A 27,816-nucleotide genomic window follows, 5' to 3' on the forward strand; every position below is an offset into this window, starting at 1 on the left:
TCCCTGGCCCCGCCGGGAATCGAACCCGGGAACCCGGGCGTGGGAAGCGAGAACGCTACCGCACGACCACGAGATGCATAACCGCATGATAATAGCTTCTCTAGTGCAACAACTTCAGTGTCTTATAGACGTGCGTACAGACATTGAGTGTCATCTTGCGAATAAGTGTTCAATGCTATTTCCATTTTCTGTAGCAACAGAAACGCGCAACGTGGCGCATTGGTAAGGTACTGTATTCGGGAGGACGACGGTTCAAATTTACGTCCAACCATCCTGGTTTAAGTCTTCTGTGATTTCCCTAAATCGCTCCAGACAGATGCCGGAATGGTTCTTCTGAAAGGGCACGGCCGATTTCTCTCCCCATCCATGAAACAATCTGAGCTTGTGCAATAGCACTAATGACCTCTGTGGGACGTTAAACCCTAATCTTCCTTCCTTTTTCCTTTCTTCTATGGTCCGAGCGGCAACGCCGTCTCTAGTGACAGCCAACACGACGCTAAAACCCGCAAGTTCTCAATTCCCGGTCGCAGGTTCGAATCCTGCCTCGGGCATGGATGTGTGTGATGTCCTTAGGTTAGTTAGGTTTAAGTAGTTCTAAGTTCTAGGGGACTGATGACCACAGCAGTCAAGTCCCATAGCGCTCAGAGCCACTTGAACCATTTCTCAATGCCAAGAGGGGGCAACAGTACATTTGGCGACTGTACTAACCAATAGTTGACGAACATATTGCACAGGACTAGCACTGTTTCAAAGAAAATCACATCTTCTTGATGCAGCAACGGAATAGCACGGCTAGACTGATGAGCTTGAAGTATCCTGCAGTGTTTAGTATCCTCGACAAACCCCAGATACGTTTCATTATGCTCTGAACTGTAACTCGCCACACACCAGTGACTATAGTCGGCTCTGGATGTCGTTCGCTATCGACTGGACGTTAAATCTAATCTCCCTTTCTTCCTTCTGACTGTCGTTCCCGATGCACTCTTCTGCTAATTGCTGATGTCCTGGCCCATGTTACCCTATGTGATCAAAAGTATCCGGACACCTGGCTGAAAATGACTTACCAGTTCGTGGCGCCCTCCATCGGTAATGCTGGAATTCAATATGGTGTTGGCCCACCCTTAGCCTTGATGACAGCTTCCACTCTTGCTGGCATACGTTTAATCAGGTGCTGGAAGGTTTCTTGGGGAACGGCAGTCCATGCTTCACGGCGTGCTGCACTGAAGAGAGGTATCGACGTCGGTCGGTGAGCCTTGCCACAAAGTCGGCGTTTCAATACATCCCAAAGGTCTTCTACAGGATTCAGGTCAGGACTCTGTGCAGGCCAATCCATTACAGGGATGTTATTGTCGTGTAACCTTGTAAGTAGGCTGTTTAGGTATTCATGTTGGTAACGCCAAGTAGCGCTCTGTATGAAAATCACTGACTATGCTGTGTGCAATCTGTGGCTGGTTGGAATTGTTGGAATATTTGCTATTTTAGTGTTGGGCAGTTGGATGTGAACAGTGCGTAGCGTTGTGCAGTTGAATGTGAGCCGCCAGCAGTGGTGGATGTGGGAAGAGAGATGGCAGAGATTTGAGAGCGGACGATCTGGACTTGTGTCCGTCAGAAAAACGAAATTTGTAAGACTTTGAACATGGCTGACGTTTGCAGCAACCGTATACACAAATTTGAAAAATACACTCCTGGAAATTGAAATAAGAACACCGTGAATTCATTGTCCCAGGAAGGGGAAACTTTATTGACACATTCCTGGGGTCAGATACATCACATGATCACACTGACAGAACCACAGGCACATAGACACAGGCAACAGAGCATGCACAAAGTCGGCACTAGTACAGTGTATATCCACCTTTCGCAGCAATGCAGGCTGCTATTCTCCCATGGAGACGATCGTAGAGATGCTGGATGTAGTCCTGTGGAACGGCTTGCCATGCTATTTCCACCTGGCGCCTCAGTTGGACCAGCGTTCGTGCTGGACGTGCAGACTGCTTGAGACGACGCTTCATCCAGTCCCAAACATGCTCAATGGGGGACAGATCCGGAGATCTTGCTGGCCAGGGTAGTTGACTTACACCTTCTAGAGCACGTTGGGTGGCGCGGGATACATGCGGACGTGCATTGTCCTGTTGGAACAGCAAGTTCCCTTGCCGGTCTAGGAATGGTAGAACGATGGGTTCGATGACGGTTTGGATGTACCGTGCACTATTCAGTGTCCCCTCGACGATCACCAGTGGTGTACGGCCAGTGTAGGAGATCGCTCCCCACACCATGATGCCGGGTGTTGGCCCTGTGTGCCTCGGTCGTATGCAGTCCTGATTGTGGCGCTCACCTGCACGGCGCCAAACACGCATACGACCATCATTGGCACCGAGGCAGAAGTGACTCTCATCGCTGAAGACGACACGTCTCCATTCGTCCCTCCATTCACGCCCGTCGCGACACCACTGGAGGCGGGCTGCACGATGTTGGGGCGTGAGCGGAAGACGGCCTAACGGTGTGCGGGACCGTAGCCCAGCTTCATGGAGACGGTTGAGAATGGTCCTCGCAGATACCCCAGGAGCAACAGTGTCCCTAATTTGCTGGGAAGTGGCGGTGCGGTCCCCTACGGCACTGCGTAGGATCCTACGGTCTTGGCGTGCATCCGTGCGTCGCTGCGGTCCGGTCCCAGGTCGACGGGCACGTGCACCTTCCGCCGACCACTGGCGACAACATCGATGTGCTGTGGAGACCTCGCGCCCCACGTGTTGAGCAATTCGGCGGTACGTCCACCCGGCCTCCCGCATGCCCTCTATACGGCCTCGCTCAAAGTCCGTCAACTGCACATACGGTTCACGTCCACGCTGTCGCGGCATGCTACCAGTGTTAAAGACTGCGATGGAGCTCCGTATGACACGGCAAACTGGCTGACACTGACGGCGGCGGTGCACAAATGCTGCGCAGCTAGCGCCATTCGACGGCCAACACCGCGGTTCCTGGTGTGTCAGCTGTGCCGTGCGTGTGATCATTGCTTGTACAGCCCTCTCGCAGTGTGCGGAGCAAGTATGGTGGGTCTGACACAGCGGTATCAATGTGTTCTTTTTTCCATTTCCAGGAGTGTATGTAAAAATCTGCCAACCGGTTGCATAGATTTTCTATATACCTTGACCGGGTTTCGTCACCTCTAAGGGCGACTTCATCAGAAGACTCTATGCAACCGGTTGGCAAATTTTTAGATATTTTTCAAAAGAAATTTGTAAGACTGGATGTCATGAACTGATATATATGTTATGACTTTCGAACACTATTGAGGTAAATACATTGTTTATTCACTTTCAAAATCTTTCATTTGCTAACTATGCCTATCAGTAGTTAGTGCCTTCAGTAGTTAGAATCTTTTATTTAGCTGGCAATATTGGCGCTCTCTGTAATACAGTAGTTTCAGTAACGAAGATTTTTGTGAGGTAAGTTCAAATGGTTCAAATGGCTCTGAGCACTATGGGACTCAACTGCTGAGGTCATTAGTCCCCTAGAACTTAGAACTAGTTAAACCTAACTAACCTAAGGACATCACAAACATCCATGCCCGAGGCAGGATTCGAACCTGCGACCGTAGTGTGAGGTAAGTGATTCATGAAAGGTATAGGTTATTGTTAGTCAGTGCCATTCTTTAGCAGGGATTATTGAAAGTCAGATTGCGTTGCGCTAAAAGAAATATTGTGAGTCAGTTTAGTGTTGTTCAAAATAAGTAAAGAGAGAAATGTCTGAGTACGTTCAGTTTTGCTCAGCTGTTTGAAAATCAAATAACGTAGAGGTTTAGCAGCACAGTAATTCATAAATTTTTCGTAGGGGATGTTTCAACCACTCCGCCATAGGCCGTGCATTATGAACAGGTGCTCGATCGTGTTGAAAGATGCAGTCGCCATCCCCAAATTGCTCTTCAACAGTGAAAAGCAAGAAGGTGCTTAAAACATCAATGTAGGCCTGTGTTCTGATACTGCCACGCAAAACAACAAGGGGTACAATCCCCTCCATGAAAAACACGACCACACCATAACACCACCGCCTCTGCATTTTACTGTTCGCGCTATACACGCTGGCAGACGACGTTCACCGGGCATTCGTCATACCCACACCCTGTCATCGGATCGCCACATTGTTTACCGTGATCCCTCACTCCAAACAACGTTTTCCCACTATTCAATCGTCCAAAGTTTACGCTCCTTACACCAAGCCAGGCGTCGTTTGGCGTTTACTGGCGTGATGTGTGGCTTATGAGCAGCCGCTCGACCATGAAATCCAAGTTTTCTCACCTCTCGCCTAACTGTCATAGTTTGCAGTGGATCCTGATGCAGTTTGGAATTGCTGTGTGATGGTCTGGATAGATGCTACCTATTACACATTACGACCATCTTCAACTGTCGGCGAACTCTGTCAGTCAACAGACGCGGTCGGCCTGTACGCTTTTGTGCTGTATGTGTCCATTCACATTTCCACTTCACTATCACATCGGAAGCAGTGGACCTAGGGATGTTTAGGAGTGTGGAAATCTCGCGTACAGACGTATGACACAAGTGACACGCGATCACCTGACCACGTTCAAAGTCTGTGAGTTCCGCGGAACGCCCCATTCTGCTCTCTCACGATGTCTAATGACTACTGAAGTCATTGACATGGAGTACCTGACAACAGTTGGCAGTACAATGCAACTAATATGAAAAACGTGTGTTGTTTGGGGTGTCCAGATACTTTTGATCACGTAGTGTAGCTCTATTTCGCTTCAAATCCTATTTCGGTCACTTACATATAAGAGAGACAGCTGACTGGTTGATTGCAGCAGTTTTTCATATTACGTTCAACAACCGATTAATTTACTATTCATCTCTGTGCTCCATATATCAATTGATCCACTTGCAGTCCTTCATCGGTAGTGCGATTTCTGTGTCGATGAATACGAAAAACGTTGTTACACAGCGGTTTGACAAGAAATATTAATCTATACTCTCTCGTATAATGTTACTAATCGAAATCATTTATTACAATTCTAGTGTTTGTATGTGATGTTTTAGCACGAAAGCCTCCAACAGATCAGTATCAGAGTAATCAGAAACTACTGCATCTTGGTCTTTCTACTACACTGTTCGAAGTCAGGGGTAACTATTTTGACTTGTAGCAAAGCGTAGTGACGAACATCGATCCCGGAATGTCTTGATAGAAGTAACTTTTGTGTCATCAATTTTTTGTCTTTTTTTGGATCATTAGTCATCTGTTTCGATGCCGCCGGCCACGAATCCCTCTACTGTGTCACACTCTTCACTTCAGAGTAACACTTGCAGCCAATATCCTCAATTATTTGTTTGCCACATTCCATTCTCGGTCTTGCCATACAGTCTTTACCCTCTGGTGTTCCGTCAAGCACCGCGGAAATTTTCATTTCTTAACACATGTCCTACCATCTTGTCCCTTTTTCTTGTCAGTATTTACCACATGTTCTCTCCTTATAGATTCTACACGAACTTCTTCCTCTCTTTACCGATTCCTTCCCTTATGAGTCCACCTAATTTTCAACATTCCTCTGCAGCACCACATCTCAAATGCTTCGATTCTCTTACAATCTGGTTTTCTCACAGTCCATTAATCACATAGTGTGCTCCAAACGTACATTCTCAGAAATATCTTCCTCGAATAAAGGCCGATGTTTGATACTGGTAGCCTCCATTAAACCTGGTAATACGCATGAATGTATTCGGACGTTCTGGACGTAATATGTTGTAGACAAAAGATATCATGTAAATACGAATAACGAAAGGGCAGCAAAGAGCATTTATGCTGCTTGCATGCTTCCTCAAAATGCTTATGTATTTTTTCCATCAGTGTTCCGACTGGTTTGATGCACCTCTCCACAACTTCATCGTCTCACAAGGGTAAGTCCCCATCGCACCACCCTCAGATTTAGTGGTAGGATGGCGCAGTGACGATCTTACATTTATGTTGTTCTTAAAAATTTTACTGGTACATTTGTGTGATGTATCTTAAAGTGTAACAGGTGCAAAAAGGAGCAACATTGTATGTGAAAGCTTTTCTTTTCTTGTAGCAACACTATGTATATTAATTGACACCATTAACTTTTCCTATTTGTGTGTTCTCGCTACTTAACAGTGGTGTTGCTATTGGCTGACTACACCACGTGTCATATGTTCTGAATATCCGCTGTTGTCGGCTGGCGAGATCACGTGACGTGAGCTATGGCTGGCTAACAAAAGCGCCACGCAATCTCGATTTCAATGCTTCGGGAAGTAACATACGGTGTTTGGTAGAATTCGAATTTATACTTTCATAATATGAAAATACAGTGTACATGTTGCTGCACGTCAGACATCTTCCCAAAATGTGTTTTGTTCCCTGAGTTTATTTTAATAAAATGCTGGGAAATTCTACGCCTGTGTATAAAACCATAACCATTCAAAAGACATAACTTCCACAGTTTCGAGGAAAAGTATACTCTCACTTAACACGGAGGAAGTGTACTTTTAACCGGGAATTCCGGGAAAAATCCGGGAATTTTTTTTCGTCGTCCACGTATACACCCTGCAACAGTTTTTGCCCTCTCTAACTCCCTCTAGTGCAATAGAAGTTGTTCCCTCATGTTTTAATACACGTCCCACAATACTGTACCTTCTTACGGCCAATGTTCCCATAGGTTTCTGTCTTCGCCCATTCCTTTCTAATCAATCTGCCTAATTTTCAACACTCTTCTAGCAACACATCTCAAACGTTTGTATTCTCTTCTCTTCTTTCCCACAGTCAGTGTTTCACGACCATACAATGCTGAGCTCGAACCGTGCATTCTCAGAAATTTCTTCCTGAAATTAACACCGATGTTAGGTACTTACAGACACTTTCAGTTCGTCCAGGAGAGCCCCCTTTGTCTGGGCTAGTCTATTTAACGTACTCCTTGCTTCACCCGTCGTGCACTGTTTTGGTTCCAAGGTATCAGAAATCCCTCACTTCATCTATTTCGTGGTCCTCAGGTTTGATGTTACGTTTATAGCTAATCTAGTTTTTGCTACACATCACTGTTACGTCTTTTTCTACTTAATCTCAATCCATACTCTTTACTCGTTAAACAGTTCATGCCACTTAACATATCATGCAATTGTCCATGAATTTCATTGAGGATAGCAATGTCATCAGCAAATCTTGTCACTGATATCGTTTCACCCAGAATTTTAATCTCACTCCTGAACTTTTCTCTTATTTCCGTCACTGCTATTTCGATGCACAGATTGAACACAGACTACATCCCTGTCATAAACCGTTTGTAATCGGAACAGTTTGCTCTTCGTCTGCCATTTTTATTTTTCACCCCTGGTGAGTGTACATACTGTACATGGCGCGTCTGTCCTATAGCTTATATGTATTTCCCTGAGAATTTCGAACTATGCTACACTGTCGAACGCATTTTATGTGTCAACATTTCGTATTGACATGCCTCGATTTTTCTTAATCCTTACTTCGATTATCAAGCATAAAGCCAGAAATGTCTCTCTAGTCTTTTACTTTTCGTAAAGCCAAACTCGTCATGTAACAGATCCTCAGTCTTTGTTTACATCCTGACTGCCATCACCACTGATATTAAAGAGGCCTGTGTGAAAGCAGTATCCTCGGACACCAGATATGTTTACTTTCCCGCACGTTTATAAGCTCTCGTGGGATGCGTTGTGTTTCAGGACGATGCATCAGGCATCCCTGTCTCTGCTGCTGGCTGCCAGCGCCGCCCTGATCCTGGCGACGTCGGCAGGTCTGGTGAAGAAGGTCGTCATCCCAGGCTACATCGACTGCGTCAGCTCCAACGACTGTGGCACGACAGAGTGCTGCGTCCTCGGTAAATATAGTCGCAGCATATCGTCGCATTATGTGTTTCCCACCCTTCTCCTAAGGTCCAGACCCTGGAGTCACAATGTTAGGGTCACCTGATAGCGTCCGAACCAACAGAGGATAGGCCACTGAACCTGATAAGGTATGTTTGGTGTCCAGAATCGCTGAATAGAGAAAAGTACGGAATCGTTTGTGGCGCAACAAAAGAATCAAGTTGACTAATAAGATAAGAAATGAGGAAAGAAATATAGGGGAAAAAAATATAGGGGAAAACTTCCTAGGTAAAGGGATAATCAGGTATTCAAGTATTCGACATGGGCTTTGTCGAACGCTCTGATTTAATCACGCACTGAAATATCAGTCGGAGCGCCGGTCGGGGAGGCCGTGCGGTTCTAGGCGCTACAGTCTGGAACCGAGCGACCGCTACGGTCGCAGGTGCGAATCCTGCCTCGGGCATGGATGTTAGTGATGGCCTTAGGTTAGTTAGGTTTAACTAGTTCTGAGTTCTATGGGACTGATGACCTAAGAAGTTAAGTCCCATAGTGCTCAGAGCCATTTGAACCAATCTGAACAATCGCAGCACAACAAGAGAATGAGTTCGTAGCCTGTCCACGCCACGTCGATGTCCAGTTGCAACGCTACTGGGATCGCGTAACATTAGATAAACGGTGAGTCATGCATTGCTCTTGTAAGTCCTTACTGAAGCGTCGATCTATCACGAGATGCATTAATTTAGTAAAGACAAATACGTGAAATTTTTAACAATAGTAGTTAATGAATGGATTAATAAAATAAAGCTGGCATTAAAGGTATGATCCCTTAGGAAGCCTAGAACCACAGAACTGATGTTCACTATCAGTTGATTGAAACCAGACACGAAGTTACTTCGAATGGTGGCCTCACACAGACTGTTATTTCAGCACAGTACAGAATCATAGAAATCAAATTATTGACTCAGCAGAACAAGCAGAGCATTCACAGACAGTAACGAAATGTAAACCAAAGGCTCTGAGTTGTCCACCAAATCACTTAAATTGAATTAAATGCTTAAGTTCAGACTTTACACAATAATAAATTAATCTTACTAAAAGTTCACTGATAGCTGTACTAACGCAAGGGATTCAAAATATTTCTGAGTCCCGAACTGGTACACACCAAAATATTCGCAAGTCCTGAATGCGTACACATCGAAATAATTCAAAGTTCCAACCAAAAGTTGAGCTCAGGCAATTTACCTGTAGCGCAAACCTTACCAAACAACCTTATAAGCCACGACATGAACATCAAAAGACCCCGCAACCTGCTCTGCCAGCGTATTTAAAGACTTGGCCATGTGGCGCTCTACTAGAGGTCAAGGAGCAACTTCTAACTGGACCACCATTGCAACGATTATCGATATTACAAGTTTTATGAATTCACGACGTACATTATACGTATATTTACGAGGGCTAGAACTTAAATAGTGGCAAGTATTTTTTCACAACCGATACAAAAGACCTACATGCTTGCACCTGTTGCTGTCCTTCAAAGCAGTCAGCAGCGTTGCCAGCGATGTGGAGGGCGTAGTATGCTGTTAGGAGAGCCTGTTCTGTTGATGGTGTGAATGGAGCGATCTACTGCCTGTCGAATCTCTGGAACAGCTCTGAAGCGAATGCCACGAAGTGGTTCCTTCATCTTCGGAATCAAATCAAAGTCACAACGACTTAAGTCCGGGGAGTATTGTGGACGGTACAGTACTTCCCAGTCCCATAGACCGAACAGAGCAGCCACAGCTTGCGCTGTATGGTGGGTGGGTTGCGCAGAAAGTGTCGCCGCTTCTTTCACAAAGCTGGTCGCATGCGCTTCTTCATCAAAGACGCTAGGACGACCTGCTACAGTTTGCCGACCTTCGTTGAAGGCTTTTACCCAGCCTGCCACTGTTCTGTAAGGCAATGCCGATTCCCCGCACGCCTCTTGAAGACCTTGATGACACTGTCGTGCTGTACGACCACTGGCACATTCAGTCTTGATCCAACTCCTTTGTTCCTGTTTCGAAAACATAGTGACACCGTTACGTTTAACCGCTCGCTTACAAGTGACTGTTTTTCCCTCGATTGTGTGCACGCCGGTGCCGTGGGGCGGGCGAGTCCATTTGCTCGGAGGTAAGATAAGTATGTCAGCAACGTGTGCAATCAGCGACAATAGTAGATTCCATTGCATACTGTCTCCACAGCAGTGTTGCCACTATTTAAGTTCCAACCTACGTAGTTAATTTGCCGTCCGATGTTACATTAATAAATGCTCAAAATCGCTGAATGATCATCTTTTATTTTAACTTTATGCACCATAAACCACAAACGGAATGGTGAAAAACTAATTAAGCATATCTTTATCCAGTTTACTGCTCCACTATTGTGTTACACGTATGATCATCTTACAACCATTAACTTAACACATTCTCTAGGATAATACGACGCGCGCTACAGTCTGGAACCGCGCGACCGCTACCGTCGCAGGTTCGAATCCTGCCTCGGGCATGGGTGTATGTGTTGTCCTTAGGTTGGTTAGGTTTAAGTAGTTCTAAGTTCTAGGGGACTGATGACCTCAGAAGTTAAGTCCCATAGTGCTCAGAGCCATTTGAACCATTTGATAATACACTAATGGCCATTAAAATTGCTACACAACGAAGATGACGTGCTACAGACGCGAAATTTAACCGACAGGAAGAAGATGCTGTGATATGCAAATGATTAGCTTTTCAGAGCATTCACACAAGATTGGCGCCGGTGGCGACACCTACAAGGTGCTGGCATGAGGAAAGTTTCCAATCGATTTCCCATACACAAACAGCAGTTGAGCGGCGTTGCCTGGTGAAAAGTTGTTGTGATGCCTCGTGTAAGGAGGAAAAATGCGTACCATCACCTTGCCGACTTTGATAAAGGTCGGATTGTAGCCTATCTCGATTGCGGTTTATCGCATCGCGACATTGCTGCTCGTGTTAGTCCAGATCCAATGACTGTTAGCAGAATATGGAATCGGTGGGTTCAGGAGGGTAAAACGGAACGCCGTGCTGGATCCCAACGGCCTCGTATCACTAGCGGTCGAGATGACAGGCATCTTATCGCATGGCGGTAACTGATCGTGCAGCTACGTCTCTATCCCTGAGTCAACAGATGGGGACGTTTGCAAGACAATAACCATCTGCACGAACAGTTGGACGACGTTTGCAACGGCATGGACTATCAGCTCGGAGACCATGGTGCGGTTACCAAATGGTTCAAATGGCTCTGAGCACTATGCGACTTAACTTCTAAGGTCATCAGTCGCCTAGAACTTAGAACTAATTAAACCTAACTAACCTAAGGACATCACACACATCCATGCCCGAGGCAGGATTCGAACCTGCGACCGTAGCGGCCGCGCGGTTCCAGACTGTAGCGCCTTTAACCTCGTGGCCACCACGGCCGGCGGGCGGTTACCCTTGACGCTGCATCACTGACAGGAGCGCCTGTGATGGTGTACTCGAGGAACCTGGGTGCACGAATGGCAAAACGTCATTTTTTCGGATGAATCCAGGTTCTGTTTACAGCATCATGATGGTTGCATCCGTGTTTGGCGACATCGCGGTGAACGCACACTGGAAGCGTGTATTCGCCATCGCCATACTGGCGTATCACCCGGCGTGATGGTATGAAATGTCATTGGTTACACGTCTCGGACACCTCTTGTTCGCATTGACGGCACTTTGAACAGTGGACGTTACATTTCAGATGTGTTACGACCCGTGGCTCTACCTATCATTCGATCTCTGTGAAACCCTACATTTCAGCAGCATAATGCACGACCGCACGTTGCAGGTCCTGTACGGGCCTTTCTGAATACAGAAAATGTTCGACTGCTGCCCTGGCCAGCACATTCTCCAGATCTCTCACCAACTGAAAACATCTGGTCAATGGTGGCCCAGCAACTGGCTCGTCACAATACGCCAGTCACTACTCTTGATGAACTGTGGTATCGTGTTGAAGCTGCATAGGCAGCTGTACCTGTACACGCCATCCAAGCTCTGTTTGACTCAATGCCCAGGCGTATCAAGGCCGTTATTAAGGCCAAAGGTGGTTGTTCTGGGCACTGATTTCTCAGGATCTATTAACCCAAATTGCGTGAAAATGTAATCACATGTCAGTTCTAGTATAATATATTTGTCCAATGAATACCCGTTTATCATCTGGATTTCTTCTTGGTGTAGCAATTTTAATGGCCAGTAGTGTACGACAAATCACTCATGCTGACGCTAATCTTCAGTGTACATAAGGAGGGAAATCCTGGCTTTGGTACTGTGTGTATATGTACTAAAACTAAATTCCGCCCCAACAGGCTTGGGAAGGCCTAATGATAGCTATGGACAGCCGTTGTCATTCTCAGCCGGTAGGCGTCACTGTATGCGGATATGCAGTGGCTCGTGGTCAGCACACCACTCTCCTGGCCGTTGTCGTTTTGGTGACCGGGGCCGCTATTCCTCATTCACGTAGCTCCTCGTTTGGCCTCACAAGGGCTGAGTGCACCCCGCTTGCCAACAGTTTACTGCAGTTTGTGTTGCATAGAGCTTTCTGGACTCAAAAACATGATTTTTTTTTATTTAGATAAACATCCCGAATGATTGTCACATAAGCGGTGACATAAAGGTAGAAAATTCATGTTTTTGAGTCCAGAAAGCTCTTTGCAACACAAACTGCAGATCATTTAACCATTTTCATTGAGAAATTGCTGGCTTAATCATGTCTGGGGTAATAATAGAGGGCTGTTTGCCTGGGTTGTCTGCTAGCATAGTGAAAGGTGTTTGCTGCTGTAAACTGGTGCTTTTCATTTATTATAATGTTGCTCTACCAAGAACCGACGGAAGAGTCTGTTAATATGAGATCTGGTTTGTTTTCGGTTCTAATCTCGATGGAGGCAGATAGACTATCAGTAAATCAGTTTTAAGAAATTCTCGCGCCCCCAATACGTTTTATTGCTACCCTTATTCTGTAACGGCGCCCTGTGGATATCAATATGAAACTCTTTTAGAATTTTATACTTGTTACTGCCTGCTTTTTCCGCTTTTGTCAATAACTGAACTGACTTAAGTGTGGTACTGAATGATTTTTAACTTAATTTCGTATGAATCTTCACACATTGCTAAATTTGCACACTTTCATTGAAGGTCAGCAACAGTAATCCAATATGACTGGTCTGAACGTTGACACAGATCGTTTCGCGACCGAATGCGCATAATATTTTGCTAATTCGTAACGATCTGGGGTATTTTGTCTTACTAAAACAGTTATGTTATCTGGATAAGCTGACATTCATTTTTATTAGTACAGTTCATATTAATTAGCGTTTCTTCTTTCATTTATATCTTATATTTACGTGTTTTGTTTAACACACTAATGAGCATTAATATTGTCTTACGCATGATTGAGAACAGTCTGACATAGTTCGGACGGTTTTCAATTTCACTCCTGCTCATAGTATGTTGGTAGCACTTCGTCGCCTTGCCTGTTATTCTGTGTAGCAAATTTTAAAGCTGTGCGGATCAGCATAATGAAAAGGCAAGGGGTCTCGCTTGTTTTGTCCACGACTGTATATGGTATAATTTTTGGGATTTCAATACCATTCGTTGATTTTTCGTAGCACGTTTGGAATTGGTTTTTGTGTTTTTAGTGAATATTCGATGCTACAGTTTTAGCACACTCAGAACCTTGCCATTTTGCTTTGCGACCTTTAGCACGTGGAGGTATAGTTTATTCCAACTGCCACGTGATTTCCAAATAGCGAGCACACTAGCACCAGACAGCCAAACAGCCACCCCATCTCTTTTCACAGCTCGCTGCAGGGCTCAGAACGCTGATCAGCGCTTGCCCATCTAGCTTGCCCAACCACTCACTACACAGCAACTTGCCAGCCATGTTGCTTAACCAAATACTCTCTTTTTTAAAGTAGTTGCGTAGCGGACTTGCAGCCTGTAATGTCACACAGCACAGCCCAAAACTGAACAAGATAGTTTAACCAGAATGTCCAGAGATCCAAGTCCAAATAGCTGTATACATTAGCAAAGTCCTTCAGTGTAGGGATCCAGTATATATCTAACTGCACAGGCAATGGCAGGTTTTCTCTTTTGGTTCAGGCGATGTCATCAGCTGTTTGGTTATCTGAAATACTCTAGCACAAGCGATGCGGGCCTCCATAGAGTGGATGCCCGTCTTAGTTGAGGCCACCACTTAACATGCTGTAAGCTGTGTCGATATCGATGTCTGAGTCAAGAGCCTGAGTTGCCATCAGGTCGACATACAATAGATAGAGCATATCTTAATGCAGTTGCATATTGTTGCACAATATTGTTACGAAATATCGATAAGATGAAATGCATCAAAGATGTTATGCTCTTTGTCAGGATGTTTCAATGTGCTTACATCCCATACAGAAACGATTTGCGAGGCTGTAGCATTGTCGAAAATAACGTAAAAGCGGTTGAAATCGAGACGTCGTGATTGGTAATATGCATGCGTAGTCTCTGTGTATGTGTGTAGTGCTGTCAGTGGTGGACAGTTGTGGTTCGAATGCATAACTTGCTAACTGCTCGTTTACAAATTACGCAGCCGGGGGCGTGCACTCTGTAAATATGGGGAAGGATAATTCCTCATGGTCCAGGATTCTATGTGCAGTCGACACACAGTCAACTACCGAATAACGTATTACTAGGATAAAAAGAACCTGAAACCTACAGCTTTCAGATGTCCTGGCGTGGTTGCGGGGGCCTAACAGAGTTGGGTGATGTAACCAAAAGTAGCGAAGCTCATATGGTAAGCGATGACAGCACTTACTTACGGGGGAAAAGAATATCAAAGCAGCAGCAGCAGAAATCACTTCTGCACACATGTGAACTCCCTGTTCCAGATGCCTACACGGTAGAGTGGAAGTCAGATGAACAAGTAGAACTGTGACAGACTTTGAGTTTCCATCAAGTGCATGGCTACGTGAGTCTGCAGACAAGCTCTCTGATGCACCATAGCAGTACACTGATTTGTTTCCAGGCTACGGGGTTCCAATCAGCACCGCTCGCTGAGTCTCATTAAGGTATGAGGCGAGCGTTACTATATGTTTCATGACCTTTCTACGCAAAATGCATGCATGTAGATCATCAGGAAGAGGGGAATTCTTAGATTTTTTAAAATGGCATGTGTGTAGGACAGGCAAATATCCTCGTATAAAATAAAACAACGCATGGACATGCCTGCAATATGACCAATACCTACGGTAAAATATTAAAAAAGATATAAAATCCATAAAAATCGAGGAAAACCTGGTACAATTAGGACAAAATGATGATACATACGTAAAATTGAGGGAAATAAGACGAAATATTTAAAACTGCTAAAAAAATTGAAAAATTACTTAAATTGACTGAGAATACATAAAATTAGAGAAAAAAGTATCACGAAATGCGGGGAACTGTGGAGGGTTGGGGGGTACACGGTCACTCAAGACCAAGAAAAGCTTAAAAATTATGCTCTGGCTGCATTCACTTTTAACTATCCCCCTCCCCTTGTAAACTACGTGGGTTTTCGTAACACACACTCGAACAAAGACGACATATGTATTACACAGAGGCGTCATATTAAACAAGGGAAATCATATGCGTCCCGATCCATAACAGCGTTCTCACACATGCAGTCGAATATATATATCCGAATTACGGCAGGTTCACACAAACATTGTTATTCCTAAAGTATTAAACAGAAGAATCATTGCGTTTGTCAGACTTAAATCTTTCCCTAGAATGTTCTGTAGGACATTGGATCGATGTCATATATATCACCTTTAACAGTGTGAGGGGGGTGTACTAGGGAGATGTGGTGTTAGGATGAAGTTGCTGTATTATCCTAAACATGATCAAAGCTATCTAACATGAGACCAGGACGACTTTGTGCAAGAGGAATAATACCAAAACTTCGGTGAAGCTACTGTAAACAATAATAAGACTCTTAAATCTCCTTTGTCTATTGACCGTGGTGCTTACTCCCTCGTAAGAAGTTGCTCTCCTTCGTGTGCATTTTCCTGCAGAAACGTGTATGTGGTACCTCAATGTATCAGCTACCGAAAATATCGAAAATATTCAAGTCGGTTTCTCTTCGCTCTATTTCCTAGAGAGACATATCCGCATCCGTCAAAATCGATACTACTACTATTACTAATGATATGCACGACTAACATTGAATGTTTTATTGAGGGTACGTACATTTCCGACTTCAAAAGACGTATAAAACACATTAATTTCGTAGGAGCAGTTTCTAGACTTCGTTCTAGTTGATTTATAAGCAGCTCGAACTGTGGATACACACTGACGATGCCTTCCTAGGACACCAGAATAGTGTAGAAGGAAGTAGTTTTACCATTTTAAAATTTGCCACCATAGTAATTGGGGTAACATACTTGCGGGGTGGTTGTATGTCTGATGTTGCATTAAGAGCGTTGCGTTTCGCACGACTATAATTTCGAAAACCGTATGGCTTTAACAGTATAGCATTTTTAGGTGCAGAACTGTGTAATCATCGGAGTGTGCGTTTATGCTCTACGATCATTTCTCTCATGCCGGTACCTTCCTGGTACTGACTCTGGACAGTGGAATAATGCTTCAGACTTGATTGCACAGTTGATGTACGTGAAATGTTTCAAACTCCATAACTCTGAACCTCTACAGACGTTAAAGTAAGCTCTGGCGTGCCACAGGGGAGTGTCATGGAACCATTGCTTTTCACAATATACAGGGTGTTACAAAAAGGTACGGCCAAACTTTCAGGAAACATTCCTCACACACAAAGAAAGAAAATATGTTATGTGGACATGTGTCCGGAAACGCTTACTTTCCATGTTAGAGCGCATTTTATTACTTCTCTTCAAATCACATTAATCATGGAATGGAAACACACAGCAACAGAATGTACCAGCGTGACTTCAAACACTTTGTTACAGGAAATGATCAAAATGTCTTCCGTTATCGAGGATACATGCATCCACCCTCCGTCGCATGGAATCCCTGATGAGCTGACGCAGCCCTGGAGAATGGCGTATTGTATCACAGCCGTCCACAATAAGAGCACGAAGAGTCTCTACATTTGGTACCGGGGTTGCGTAGACAAGAGCTTTCAAATGCCCCCATAAATGAAAGTCAAGAGGGTTGAGGTCAGGAGAGCGTGCAGGCCATGGAATTGGTCCGCCTCTACCAATCCATCGGTCACCGAATCTGTTATTGAGAAGCGTACTAACACATCGACTGAAATGTGCAGGAGCTCCATCGTGCATGAACCACATGTTGTGTCGTACTTGTAAATGCACATGTTCTAGCAGCACAGGTAGAGTATCCCGTATGAAATCATGATAACGTGCTCCACTGAGCGTAGGTGGAAGAACATACTGACGAAATTAAAATGAGCTCTAACATGGAAATTATGCGTTTGCGGACACATGTCCACATAACATCTTTTCTTTATTTGTCTGTGAGGAATGTTTCCTGAAAGTTTGGCCGTACCTTTTTGTAACACCCTGTATATAAATGACCTAGTAGATGGTGTCGCAAGTTCCATGCGGCTTTTCGCGAATGATGCTGTAGTATACAGAGAAGTTGCAGCATTAGAAAACTGCAGCGAAATGCAGGAAGATCTGCAGCGGATAGGTTCTTGGTGCAGGGAGTGGCAACTGACCCTTAACGTAGACAAATGTAATGTACTGCGAGTACATAGAAAGAAGGATCCTTTATTGTATGATTATATGATAGCGGAACAAACACTGGTAGCAGTTACTTCTGTAAAATGTCTGGGAGTATGCGTGCGGAACGATTTGAAGTGGAATGATCATATAAAATTAATTGTTGGTAAGGCGGGTGCCAGGTTGAGGTTCATTGGGAGAGTCCTTAGAAAATGTAGTCAATCAAAAAAGTAGGTGGCTTACAAAACACTCGTTCGACCTATACTTCAGTATTGCTAATCAGTGTGGGATCCGTACCAGGTCGGGTTGACAGAGGAGATAAAGAAGATCCAAAGAAGAGCGGCGCGTTTCGTCACAGGGTTATTTGGTAAGCGTGATAGCGTTACGGAGAAGTTTAGCAAACTCAAGTGGCAGACTCTGCAAGACAGGCGCTCTGCATCGCGGTGTAGCTTGCTGTCCAGGTTTCGAGAGAGTGCGTTTCTGGATGAGGTATCGAATATATTGCTTCCCGCTACTTATACCTCCCAAGGAGATCACGAATGCAAAATTAGAGAGACTCGAGCGCGCACGGAGGCTTTCCGGCAGTCGTTCTTCCCGCGAACCATACGCGACTGGAACAGGAAAGGGAGGTAATGGCAGTGGCACGTAAAGTACCCTCTGCCACACACCGTTGCGTGGCTTGCGGAGTATAAACGTAGATGTAGACGTCATGTATAAACCGTCTGTTATAGCAACGCAGCACTTTCATGTCTACTATACACCGTTACAAGGTGCTGCTACCCTCCTCGACACGCTCGCATCTGTGGAGATCTTGTGCTTTCGGATGGGTGTCATGGGTAAGATTAGTGTTGCAGGAAGGATCGGTCAAGGACAATGTTGGAGGAACCTGTCAATCTCCGATTTTATCCTACGAATGCGACGATAGACTGTGGCGTCCATCCACACAGGGAAAAATGACCAGTCGTAATCGTAAACTCTGCACTATGATCGATGTGCTGGAAATATGTAGGTCACTGTCTGATATACTTTGGTGTATATGGTCGACTGGATGTACTGCACAGTCATCTAGCTGCATTCACAATCTAGTGTAAGGTACTTGCAGAGTAGTGGAGTGGTGATTTAGCGATGTCATTGACTTAAGTTGAAATTACGGACCCACAGGTAAAATTGCTAAAATTTATCTCGCCATCAGCTGCAGTGCGTATTACAGTACATCGTCTCATATCAGTGGTGTCTCTCCCATCCCTACTGTCCACTGGCTACGCTGTTCATTACTCCATAATGAATGACTGACACCACTCGATTGAGATGGAAGGAGCCTTGGCGGAACACTGGATATCTGTTACTTGTCGCTGTGGAGCATGGGATTAAATGTAGAGGCCATCACCTTCATTCAGTTTTTTTGGAAGCGTTCCTCAATACTGCAGACTCGTCCTATTTCCATATGCTACGATGCCCTTCTCATGCTTTTATTTTTACTTTTTCACCAACAAGGTAAAAGTACCCCTTTTTATTTGCACTACCTCACGCATGTTGCGAACAGCACCTTCCAGCGAAGGTCAACACCAGAACAGTAATCATGTACATGACTGCAAAATGAAGGAACAATGATATTCGAGATCCCACCGAGACGTCCGCTACCCTGTCGATGGGGAAGATAAGATTAACTGTATAGGTCATCACCTTCGAATAGCTGTTGGAAGCGCTCTACAATACCGCAAACTCTTCCAGTTTCCATATGTTGCGATATCTTCCATATTTTTATCAATGAGAAACATCGCCTCTGTGATTTATTTCTACCAGTATGTGTTGTGGTAGCTGTATAGTTTACATCATGCGATGTTCAGCTTTCTGTGAAAGTCAAAGGATCGAAATGTATTAATGTCGGTTTAGCAGCAGCTGACATGGGCCTGTAAGTCAAGGTAGAAAAAACAAAGCATTTGGCGGTGTACACTGATTGGATGTGTTACAAACAACAAAAACAATGTATTAAACTGCTTATGAAGGAGCAATACAGGAACCCTCTCATGAAATTGATAGTCTATTGCATACTGTCCTCCTACAGTACAGATGATGAGGCTTTACACGGTCTGTGGAAGCAAGTTCGATCAAGAAGCCACCTGTTCCAATGAACCAATACCTATATATTTAATAGGATCGCCACATATGGTCAATGCCGCAAAGCAGACTGTATTTGTTTCAGATATATCAGAGGACAGGGACATAGTAATGTCTTATCGAGTTCTCTAACGGACGACGTTAGCTGAGTTTTTATAGATAGTAGGTTTCCTCAGTTGGATGGTACAAAATATCAAGGTAGGAGAGAATGTTTAGGTGATAAACATGAATGCACCCTAAGAGATGCAGATCTCCTTCGAACTGCAGTGTCTGTATGTAATTTGGAGATGTGTTGCAATGTAGTAGCAAAATCCTCGTCCTAGAGTCGTGGAGTCTTCCTAGTTCTCCCAACAAGAGACACCGCTGTAGACACTCAAACTATCTTTTTGACTACCCTGTGCTGCAGGGGAAAGCTTCGTTTACCACTGGCCTTACAGAGTGTACTAGACGCTTCAGTCCGGAACCGCGTGACCGCCACGGTCGCGGGTTCGAATCCTGCCTCAGGCAAGGATGTGTGTGATGTCCTTATGTTAGTTGGGTTTGCGTAGTTCTAAGTTCAAGGGGACTGATGATCTCAGATGTTAAGTCCCATAGTGCTCAGAGCCATTTTTACAAAATGTACAAGTTTGGCGGAGCTACGACTACATGTTCCCATTTCCACCGAGTGGTGAAAACGTGCTCCTGTCAAATTAACTCAGCTCGTCCTGTTTCTCCACGAGATGCAGAATCTCCTAGATATAGCACTCTTCGACTTAAATTGGGACGACTTAAATTGGGACGATCACATGGACGAAGCTGCAGGGAGGGTGGGGCAGAGACTGAGGAGCAGTTACAAGATGTCAGCGTCAATAACACTAACCACCCGGCAGCATGCTTGCTAGAGCGCATTGTACTGAAGACACTGCAGTGTGTGGCTGCGGTTGCTTTTCGGCAGTTTGTGGTTGTACATAGAGGAGAACGCACGTTCAACTACCGCCCCCTCTGCAGTCTTAAGAACGATGATTTTCCCCATTACGTGTGTTGCATTATGACTCGTTCATTGTGACCAATGGGTTTTTCACGACAGTTTCGAAGTGTGATTAGAACTGTGACGCATTTTTTCCATCAGTTGTGGTAATGTGTATTGGCTTCGGTTACCTGGGCTGCATGGTGATTTTTGAGCAGGCGTCTGTAGCGACCTCTGATGATAAACAACGATAGATACTGTATGCTTACAGATAATAAACTTTTAAACTCCTCTATGTGGTTACGGTTACTACAAGCCACACCACAAGTTGGGAAACGGGGCCAAATTTCTAGTAGTTTACTGTCGAGTTGAGATTTTCACAAATCTTTTATTCATATCTTACAGAAACTAGCAATACGGCAATAAACAGCCTTTTAAACACGCCGCTAACGGCAATCAAGTAATTTATAGCAATACAACAATAAAAAAAAATTAAAACAACACAGAAGCTAGCAGTACGGCAATAAACTATCTTTTAAAACACGCCGCTAACGCCAATCAAAACAATTTATAGCAATACAACAATTTAAAAAAATTTAAAGAACATTAGAAAACAGGCTACTAAAATAAATACAAAACTTTGTTAGTAAAATACGCTGAGGTAGTGAAGCTACCAACACCGCCATTAAAAAAATTAAACAGGTCTCAGGAAACACACGATTAATGCCAATAAAAAGAATTTACAAACTTGGAGGAATTTAAAAAAAATTTAAACAAATGTGTCCTGGAATATAATTAGAACATAACAGATATGACGGACCGTGTAAGCCAGCCACAAATCACCCACTCATGGATGCTCGGACTAGACAGAATACTGACCAATTTAAATACGCCCGTAAACACAATTGCCGCTCTCAGGCTGGTCACTGCACCGATTTTTAGCCAGCGAAAACTTGTTACAAGATGGCTTAACTTGCTGACAGAATTAGAGCTAACCTTTTGCAAGGAAACGTTACGCCACACAGTCCTGAATGAGCGACCACATGATCAACCAACAAGAAGCATGAATTTACTCATAATCCACGACAGAATAGCGAAACAATTAAACTGCCAAAACTACACCTCCCATCGGACAGTAACGAGAGGAGGAGGAAAGATCACTGTCTTCAATTACACCGGTGCCAGGGACAGGAAACCCGAGCGCCGGAGGCCACAAGGCAGAAGAGACGCTGGTTACACAAAATTATTACTTAATGATTAAACCCCCCACGAACTTAACTTGCGATTATGCTCGAACAGGCAGTACACGACCTCCGATGGCAAGGATCCACACATCCGACCACGCACGCGTCGCCAGCGTACCCAACACGCCACGATCACGCGACAACACGCTGTCACCGCAGTTCACGTCTTCTCTGCAACGTTGACGGGTAGTGACCGCTCCTTCATGTTACGTGTCTCCTTTTGAACTCCAGTGTTGAAACGGAGGATTTAAAGAAGCTTGTTAACGTCCCACCAAGGCGAAATGAACAGCAACTGCTCGTGGGGCGATTCTGTATACAATCGACACGCGGGGAGCTCTTCCGTCAACTCGACCCGCTCGTTGCACACAACCGACATACATCACGTGGCGACTCGGTACAACCGACCACGCCTGCTTCGCGCTGGAGAGCCACACTGCCCTACCATGTCCACCACACTCTCTTTGCGCGCAACCCCCTACTTCCGCGCCACCACACGAGGTTACAACCGGTCAAAGATCTCACTTCCTCCGTAGCAGTTTCCCGGAAGCAAAAACGCAGATATCGATAGCAGAGGGAAAAGACAACAAAGCAGCCACTTAATGACAGACAACATATCAAACAAATATGTCAGGGGAAGAAAAGGAAAACCAATGCAATCTAAACACAAGGTGTAACACGAGTCGATACACGGCTCAAACACCAGTTAATATCAAGAAGGCACAGGGCCAGTCACCTTGTGTAACAGATATTAAACATCCCGGGCAATGCTGGGCACTGCAGTTATCGGTAGTTGTTACACATGCACCATCTTACATTGATTTATGGAAGTGTAGAAAGGAGTTCGTAAATGGACAGAATAATCACCGAAGTTACAATAAAGGTTTTAGGAACCTGTGGTACTCTTTTTGAGAAGAGATGATTTATAAAAGATGTGCGTTCGTGTCCTCATTATATAATCAATATTACGGCATTACATACATTGGCTTGTTGTCAAATCGGAAGGATCGACAATTAGCTGGATGAGAGACAGGACTCATAACTGCTTACCCATTTCATGTGGAAGACAATAATATCCGACTTGAACTTCCACTTAATTGCAACACAGTTTTTGACACATCTTATCCATAGTCGACGCCGGCCGGAGTGGCCGAGCGGTTCTAGGCGCTACGGTCGCAAGTTCGAATCCTGCCTCGGGCATGGATGTGTGTGATGTCCTTAGGTTAGTTAGGTTTAAGTAGTTCTAAGTTCTAGGGGACTGATGACCTCAGATGTTAAGTCCCATTGCGCTCGGAGCCATTTGAACCACTAGTCGACGAACTGTATACACGCACCCTACATATTCCTTGCTACCTCACCTCAGGCTGAAAAGTGCTTGTGTCCGAGTCGCGGTCGAATACAACTGAATTTTAGATTAGCTTTATCAGAGCCGAGAAGACACGACCAGAAGAACCAAGTCAGATATTTTCACAAGTAGTTGTGGACATTCAACACTCCTCTATGTACACATACATAATCACAGATGAACTTCCTCATACGTGGTGTGTAGTGTAAAGTAAGATTCCCATGGAAACATATAACCACAGTAGTTGTAGAACAGCCGGCAGGAGTGACCGTGCGGTTCTAGGCGCTACAGTCTGGAGCCGAGCGACCGCTACGGTCGCAGGTTCGAATCCTGCCTCGGGCATGGATGTGTGTGATGTCCCTAGGTTAGTTAGGTTTAATTAGTTCTATGTTCTAGGCGACTGATGACCTCAGAAGTTAAGTCGCATAGTGCTCAGAGCCATTTGAACCATTTGAGTTGTAGAACGGCCTTGTAATTTTCGTCAGTTGCTAGCGGGAGACCATTTGTCTCGCACTGAATACAATACCAGAAATCGTGGCGTGCCACGTGAAACACCTCAGAAGCATGACGAACCTCACCCCCCCCCCCTTTCCCTCCCAACTCTGCCTTCAAAAATAAATGCAACTCTGTAGAAATGCTGCTGAGGTCGTCTCCACCCGCCTTGACGGACTGACATTTCACCCGGCCGTTCCTCCACAGGGCTCGCTTTTCTGTCGCAGGCACTGCGCGCTTCAGCATCCCCTCATGCCAGATCCGCGGCGAGGTCGGCGACCCGTGCAGCCCCATCAGCCAGCCGCGCAACATGTCCGTCAGCTACCTGGACGGGAGCGTCGTCCAACTGGTCGACGTGTACAGCGTCGTCTGCGCATGCGCGCCGGGGCTGCTGTGCAGTCCGGACTCAGCCACGTGCGCCGACCCGCTCGCCAAGCAGTCTCTCAACGAACTCGACGATTGATGCTCCTTGGACTGTTGTCGACACAGAGTCTACGATTTCATAATACGTCTGAAAGAAAAAAGGCCTTGGCTTTTTATTCGCTTGATACAGTACCGCACAAGCCTTTGAGAGTTGTTTAAAGAAACTCTGGGCCCTATCCTTCGACTAATTTCACGTGAATCTCATTGTTAAATTTCATGTTGTATCCGTGACATAATAACACATTCTTGACATTACATGTCCTCAAAACCTCATTCTTGTATTTCATGTTGTATCCTTGATATTATAACACACTCTTGACATTAGATGTGCATTCTCACTTTTTTCTTTAACACTGATCTCTAATGTTTCCTATGTTACTGTTTATAATGATCCCCTTGATATCAAAACTTTTACCTTTCGTGTAAATGATTAAAAAAACTTCTTCTTTCACTTCTCCTGAATCCTACTTCTTAACTAACCTAATCCAGCAATTTTATACCACAAAAAAGACTAAATCACTCTAGTTCTCCTTTCTCCGTCAACTACCCTTTTTTGAAATGTAGCCACATTCCAAGATCCACAACATTCAATCTCTGTTTTATTCTATGTTTGATCCTAGGTTCCTATTCAGTCGCTGATTTTGTGCTTCGTTTCTCTATACGTATCTTTTGTGATTTTATTTTGCAAATGAAAGGATTTATGCATCTCTTTTTTATAAATTCTCTAGTTACCTTATTCACTATCGTTGAAACGTCTCCTACTGCTTGTAAATTTTTCGCTGCTTGTGATATCTATAAAGCGAATGTATCGCTGACTAAGAAATATCTCTATTCGGTATGCTGAATGTATACAGATTTTTACACTCAAAGTAATCTCGCGAAAATATTAAACTTGTCTCCTCACCATACACATATAATTCCATGATGGATGTCTGTTTGACAACGTCCATTGCTCGTTCACTAATGAACATACATAATATGTAACGTAACGAATTATAAGTCCATTTTTTTCTTATATAGTTCTGCTTAATATTGAGATTATTTTATTGTAAATATGTCATGTACTTTTTATGTACTTTTGTAGTTGGACTCTACAAATAGAAATGATGAGTTACACTTAGTTTGGAATTATTTGCTACATCCTACTTCAGTACTTTTCTCTGCTTATCAAAAATGTGTGTGTGTGTGTGTGTGTGTGTGTGTGTGTGTGTGTGTGTGTGTGTGTGTGTGTGTGTGTGTGTGTGTGTGCGCGCGCGCGCGCGCGCGCGCGCGCGCGCGCGCGCGCGCGCGCGCGCGCGCGCGCTTGTGGAGGCAAGTTACAGAAGGGGGCTATGTTCTTCCTGATTTCATTTAAAATGAAAGAACCTATATTGTTTCCCTATCTCTTATTAACATTCCTGTGCGCAGCTGCGGAGTGATACGCAAGGGTTTAAGTTTTACTTCAGTTCGTTCTACACTGTTTTAGTACATACCTAACAAGGAGTGTTTCAACAAGGAGTGACATACTTCAGGTATAAAATTTTTATCGTATTTTGCGCAGTTATCTGCTGTCCTAAAGACGACGAAAGTTTTCTGTCGCCGTTCACCTCAGATTTGAATAGTTTCTGTACACTTGGTCATTCAAGGAGATGAGACCAGGTCAGTGCCAATAATCATACAACATTCTTAGTTTATCCCATTGGTTCAGGCAGAGGGCACCAATTAAAATTCTATCCTTGCTCTAAAGGGGAAGGGGTGGGGGTGGGATAGAGGACAATTCTTAGTACTGTGGTGGTAAAGCGAGGGATATATGAAACGAAACTTACTTTCTTACAAAATAAAGATGAAAACTATTGACAAAATCTGCTTATGAGTCACCAAAGATATTGATACAGGCACTTTACAATGGGGTGACCAAAGTCATCGGATACTGATACGCACACACGCAGAAAGCAGTGGCATCGCGCACACAAGTTTTGAAAGGGCAGTGCATTAGCGGAGCTGTCATTTGTGAGCAGATGATCCACGTGAAAAGGTTTCCACCGTGATTATGGCCGCACGACGGGACTCTGAACGCGGAATGGTAGTTGGAGCTAGACGCTTGGGACATGCCGTTTCTGAAACCGTTAGCGAATTCAATATTCCGAGGTCCACATTGCCAAGACTGTGCTGAAAATACCATATTTCCGGCATTACCTTCACCACTGAACACGCAGTGGCCGACGGTCTTCACTTAACGACCGAGAGAAGTGGCGTTTATGTAGGTTTTGTGACCTCCTCTCTCCTTCTTTCTCTCTCTTGCTCCGTCGTCGTCATTTTCTTCCTTTCTCCTCGGCTGTCCAAACCCTCTTCCTTCGTCGTACCGCGGCTATATCTCAGGGTTTTCGACAAAAGGGTGGGAGAAGGGGCCACATATGTGGTTGATCACGCTGACGTAGTGCTGTGTGTGAGTGTCACCCTTATCTCTGTTTTGGGAAGATTGATGACTAAAGCTGAAACATTTCTCTAAAAAGGTAAGTGCTCTTGTGGTGTCGCCGCCAGACACCACACTTGCTAGATGGTAGCTTTAAATCGGCCGCGGTCCATTAGTACATGTCGGACCCGCGTGTCGCCACTGTGTGATCGCAGACCGAGCGCCACCACAAGGCAGGTCTCGAGATACGGACTAGCACTCGCCCCAGTTGTACGGACGACGTAGCTAGCGACTACACTGTCGAAGCCTCGCTCATTTGCAGAGCAGATAGTTAGAATAGCCTTCAGCTAAGTCAATGGCAACGACCTAGCAAGGCGCCATTAGTAACATTGCATGTATCTAAAGAGTCTCACTGGTATGCCACAATCTCCAGATGTACCAAAAGGATGGATTAAAGTTAAGTATTCCAGAAGCTACGTACTTTTCATTATAGCATTCATTATGTATCCTGTTTCAGACCTCACGCCATCCTTTTAACTTAGCGCGTGCCTTTCGGCTTCCTCTCATTGTGTCTAGGCTGTCTTGTCTAGACACAACAGCTCTCTTTTTCAAAAGGTGAAAATTGTAGTGTAGACTACAATGTTTATCGATCTACTAAATTAAAGGGACACGACACAGTTTATAAAATTCCAACTTCGGATGAAGTTTATTGATCCCAAGGAGCTGAAACAAAACTCATCCGTTCCAAATGTCATTCACAACGGGAGTAGTTAGTTTTATGGAGTGTGTGTAGTAGTAGTCACCAATGTTTGAAATGATCGTTCCGGCAATTCCATTACAATCTGTTTATTGGTTGCTAACCAACGTATCGACCAATAGACTATTCCGTGATTAATATACGTCGTATTGAAACAGTAAATCAAACCCCATTTACTGTAAGCACCAAGAAAGATTACTATAACCTCTAATAATTCTTTAACAATTATTACCAAGTTAATGTCAAGAAATTACGGGGAGTATCAGTTAACCCTTCACGCGACTATAACGCGCGATAGCCTACCGCGTATCTCGAACTTCGCGCCGTTATTTCAAAGTCCGCGCGCGATCTGTTTATAACCAAGTTTGCCCGTGGCTCTCTAGAATGTTTTCGAAACCAACTCCGGATTACGGATTATCAGTTTTAGGTCAATTCTTTAAAATTAAAGAAGACCCGCACTCGATTACCACTTGTCCACGCACTTGAGCAACTCAGAAGTTATTATCTTTTTCAAAGAAA

The 27,816-nt window shown here is 44.5% G+C and overlaps 1 protein-coding gene across 1 annotated transcript in view; it reads left to right on the forward strand.

Moving 5' to 3' along the window:
- The window catches only part of LOC126416300 (astakine-like), a 113,238-nt gene extending 87,970 nt beyond the window's left edge, over nucleotides 1-25,268 (forward strand). The window contains exons 2-3 of the mRNA XM_050083959.1: nucleotides 7,713-7,867; nucleotides 23,953-25,268. Coding sequence (XP_049939916.1) covers nucleotides 7,717-7,867; nucleotides 23,953-24,188 — 387 coding nt within the window. The 5' untranslated portion in view covers nucleotides 7,713-7,716 and the 3' untranslated portion in view covers nucleotides 24,189-25,268. The remainder of the gene's footprint in view (nucleotides 1-7,712; nucleotides 7,868-23,952) is intronic.
- The last annotated feature ends 2,548 nt before the right edge of the window (nucleotides 25,269-27,816 follow it).

This window comes from Schistocerca serialis, chromosome 8 (assembly GCF_023864345.2).
Source record: "Schistocerca serialis cubense isolate TAMUIC-IGC-003099 chromosome 8, iqSchSeri2.2, whole genome shotgun sequence".
NCBI classification, from domain to species: Eukaryota; Metazoa; Arthropoda; class Insecta; order Orthoptera; family Acrididae; genus Schistocerca; species Schistocerca serialis.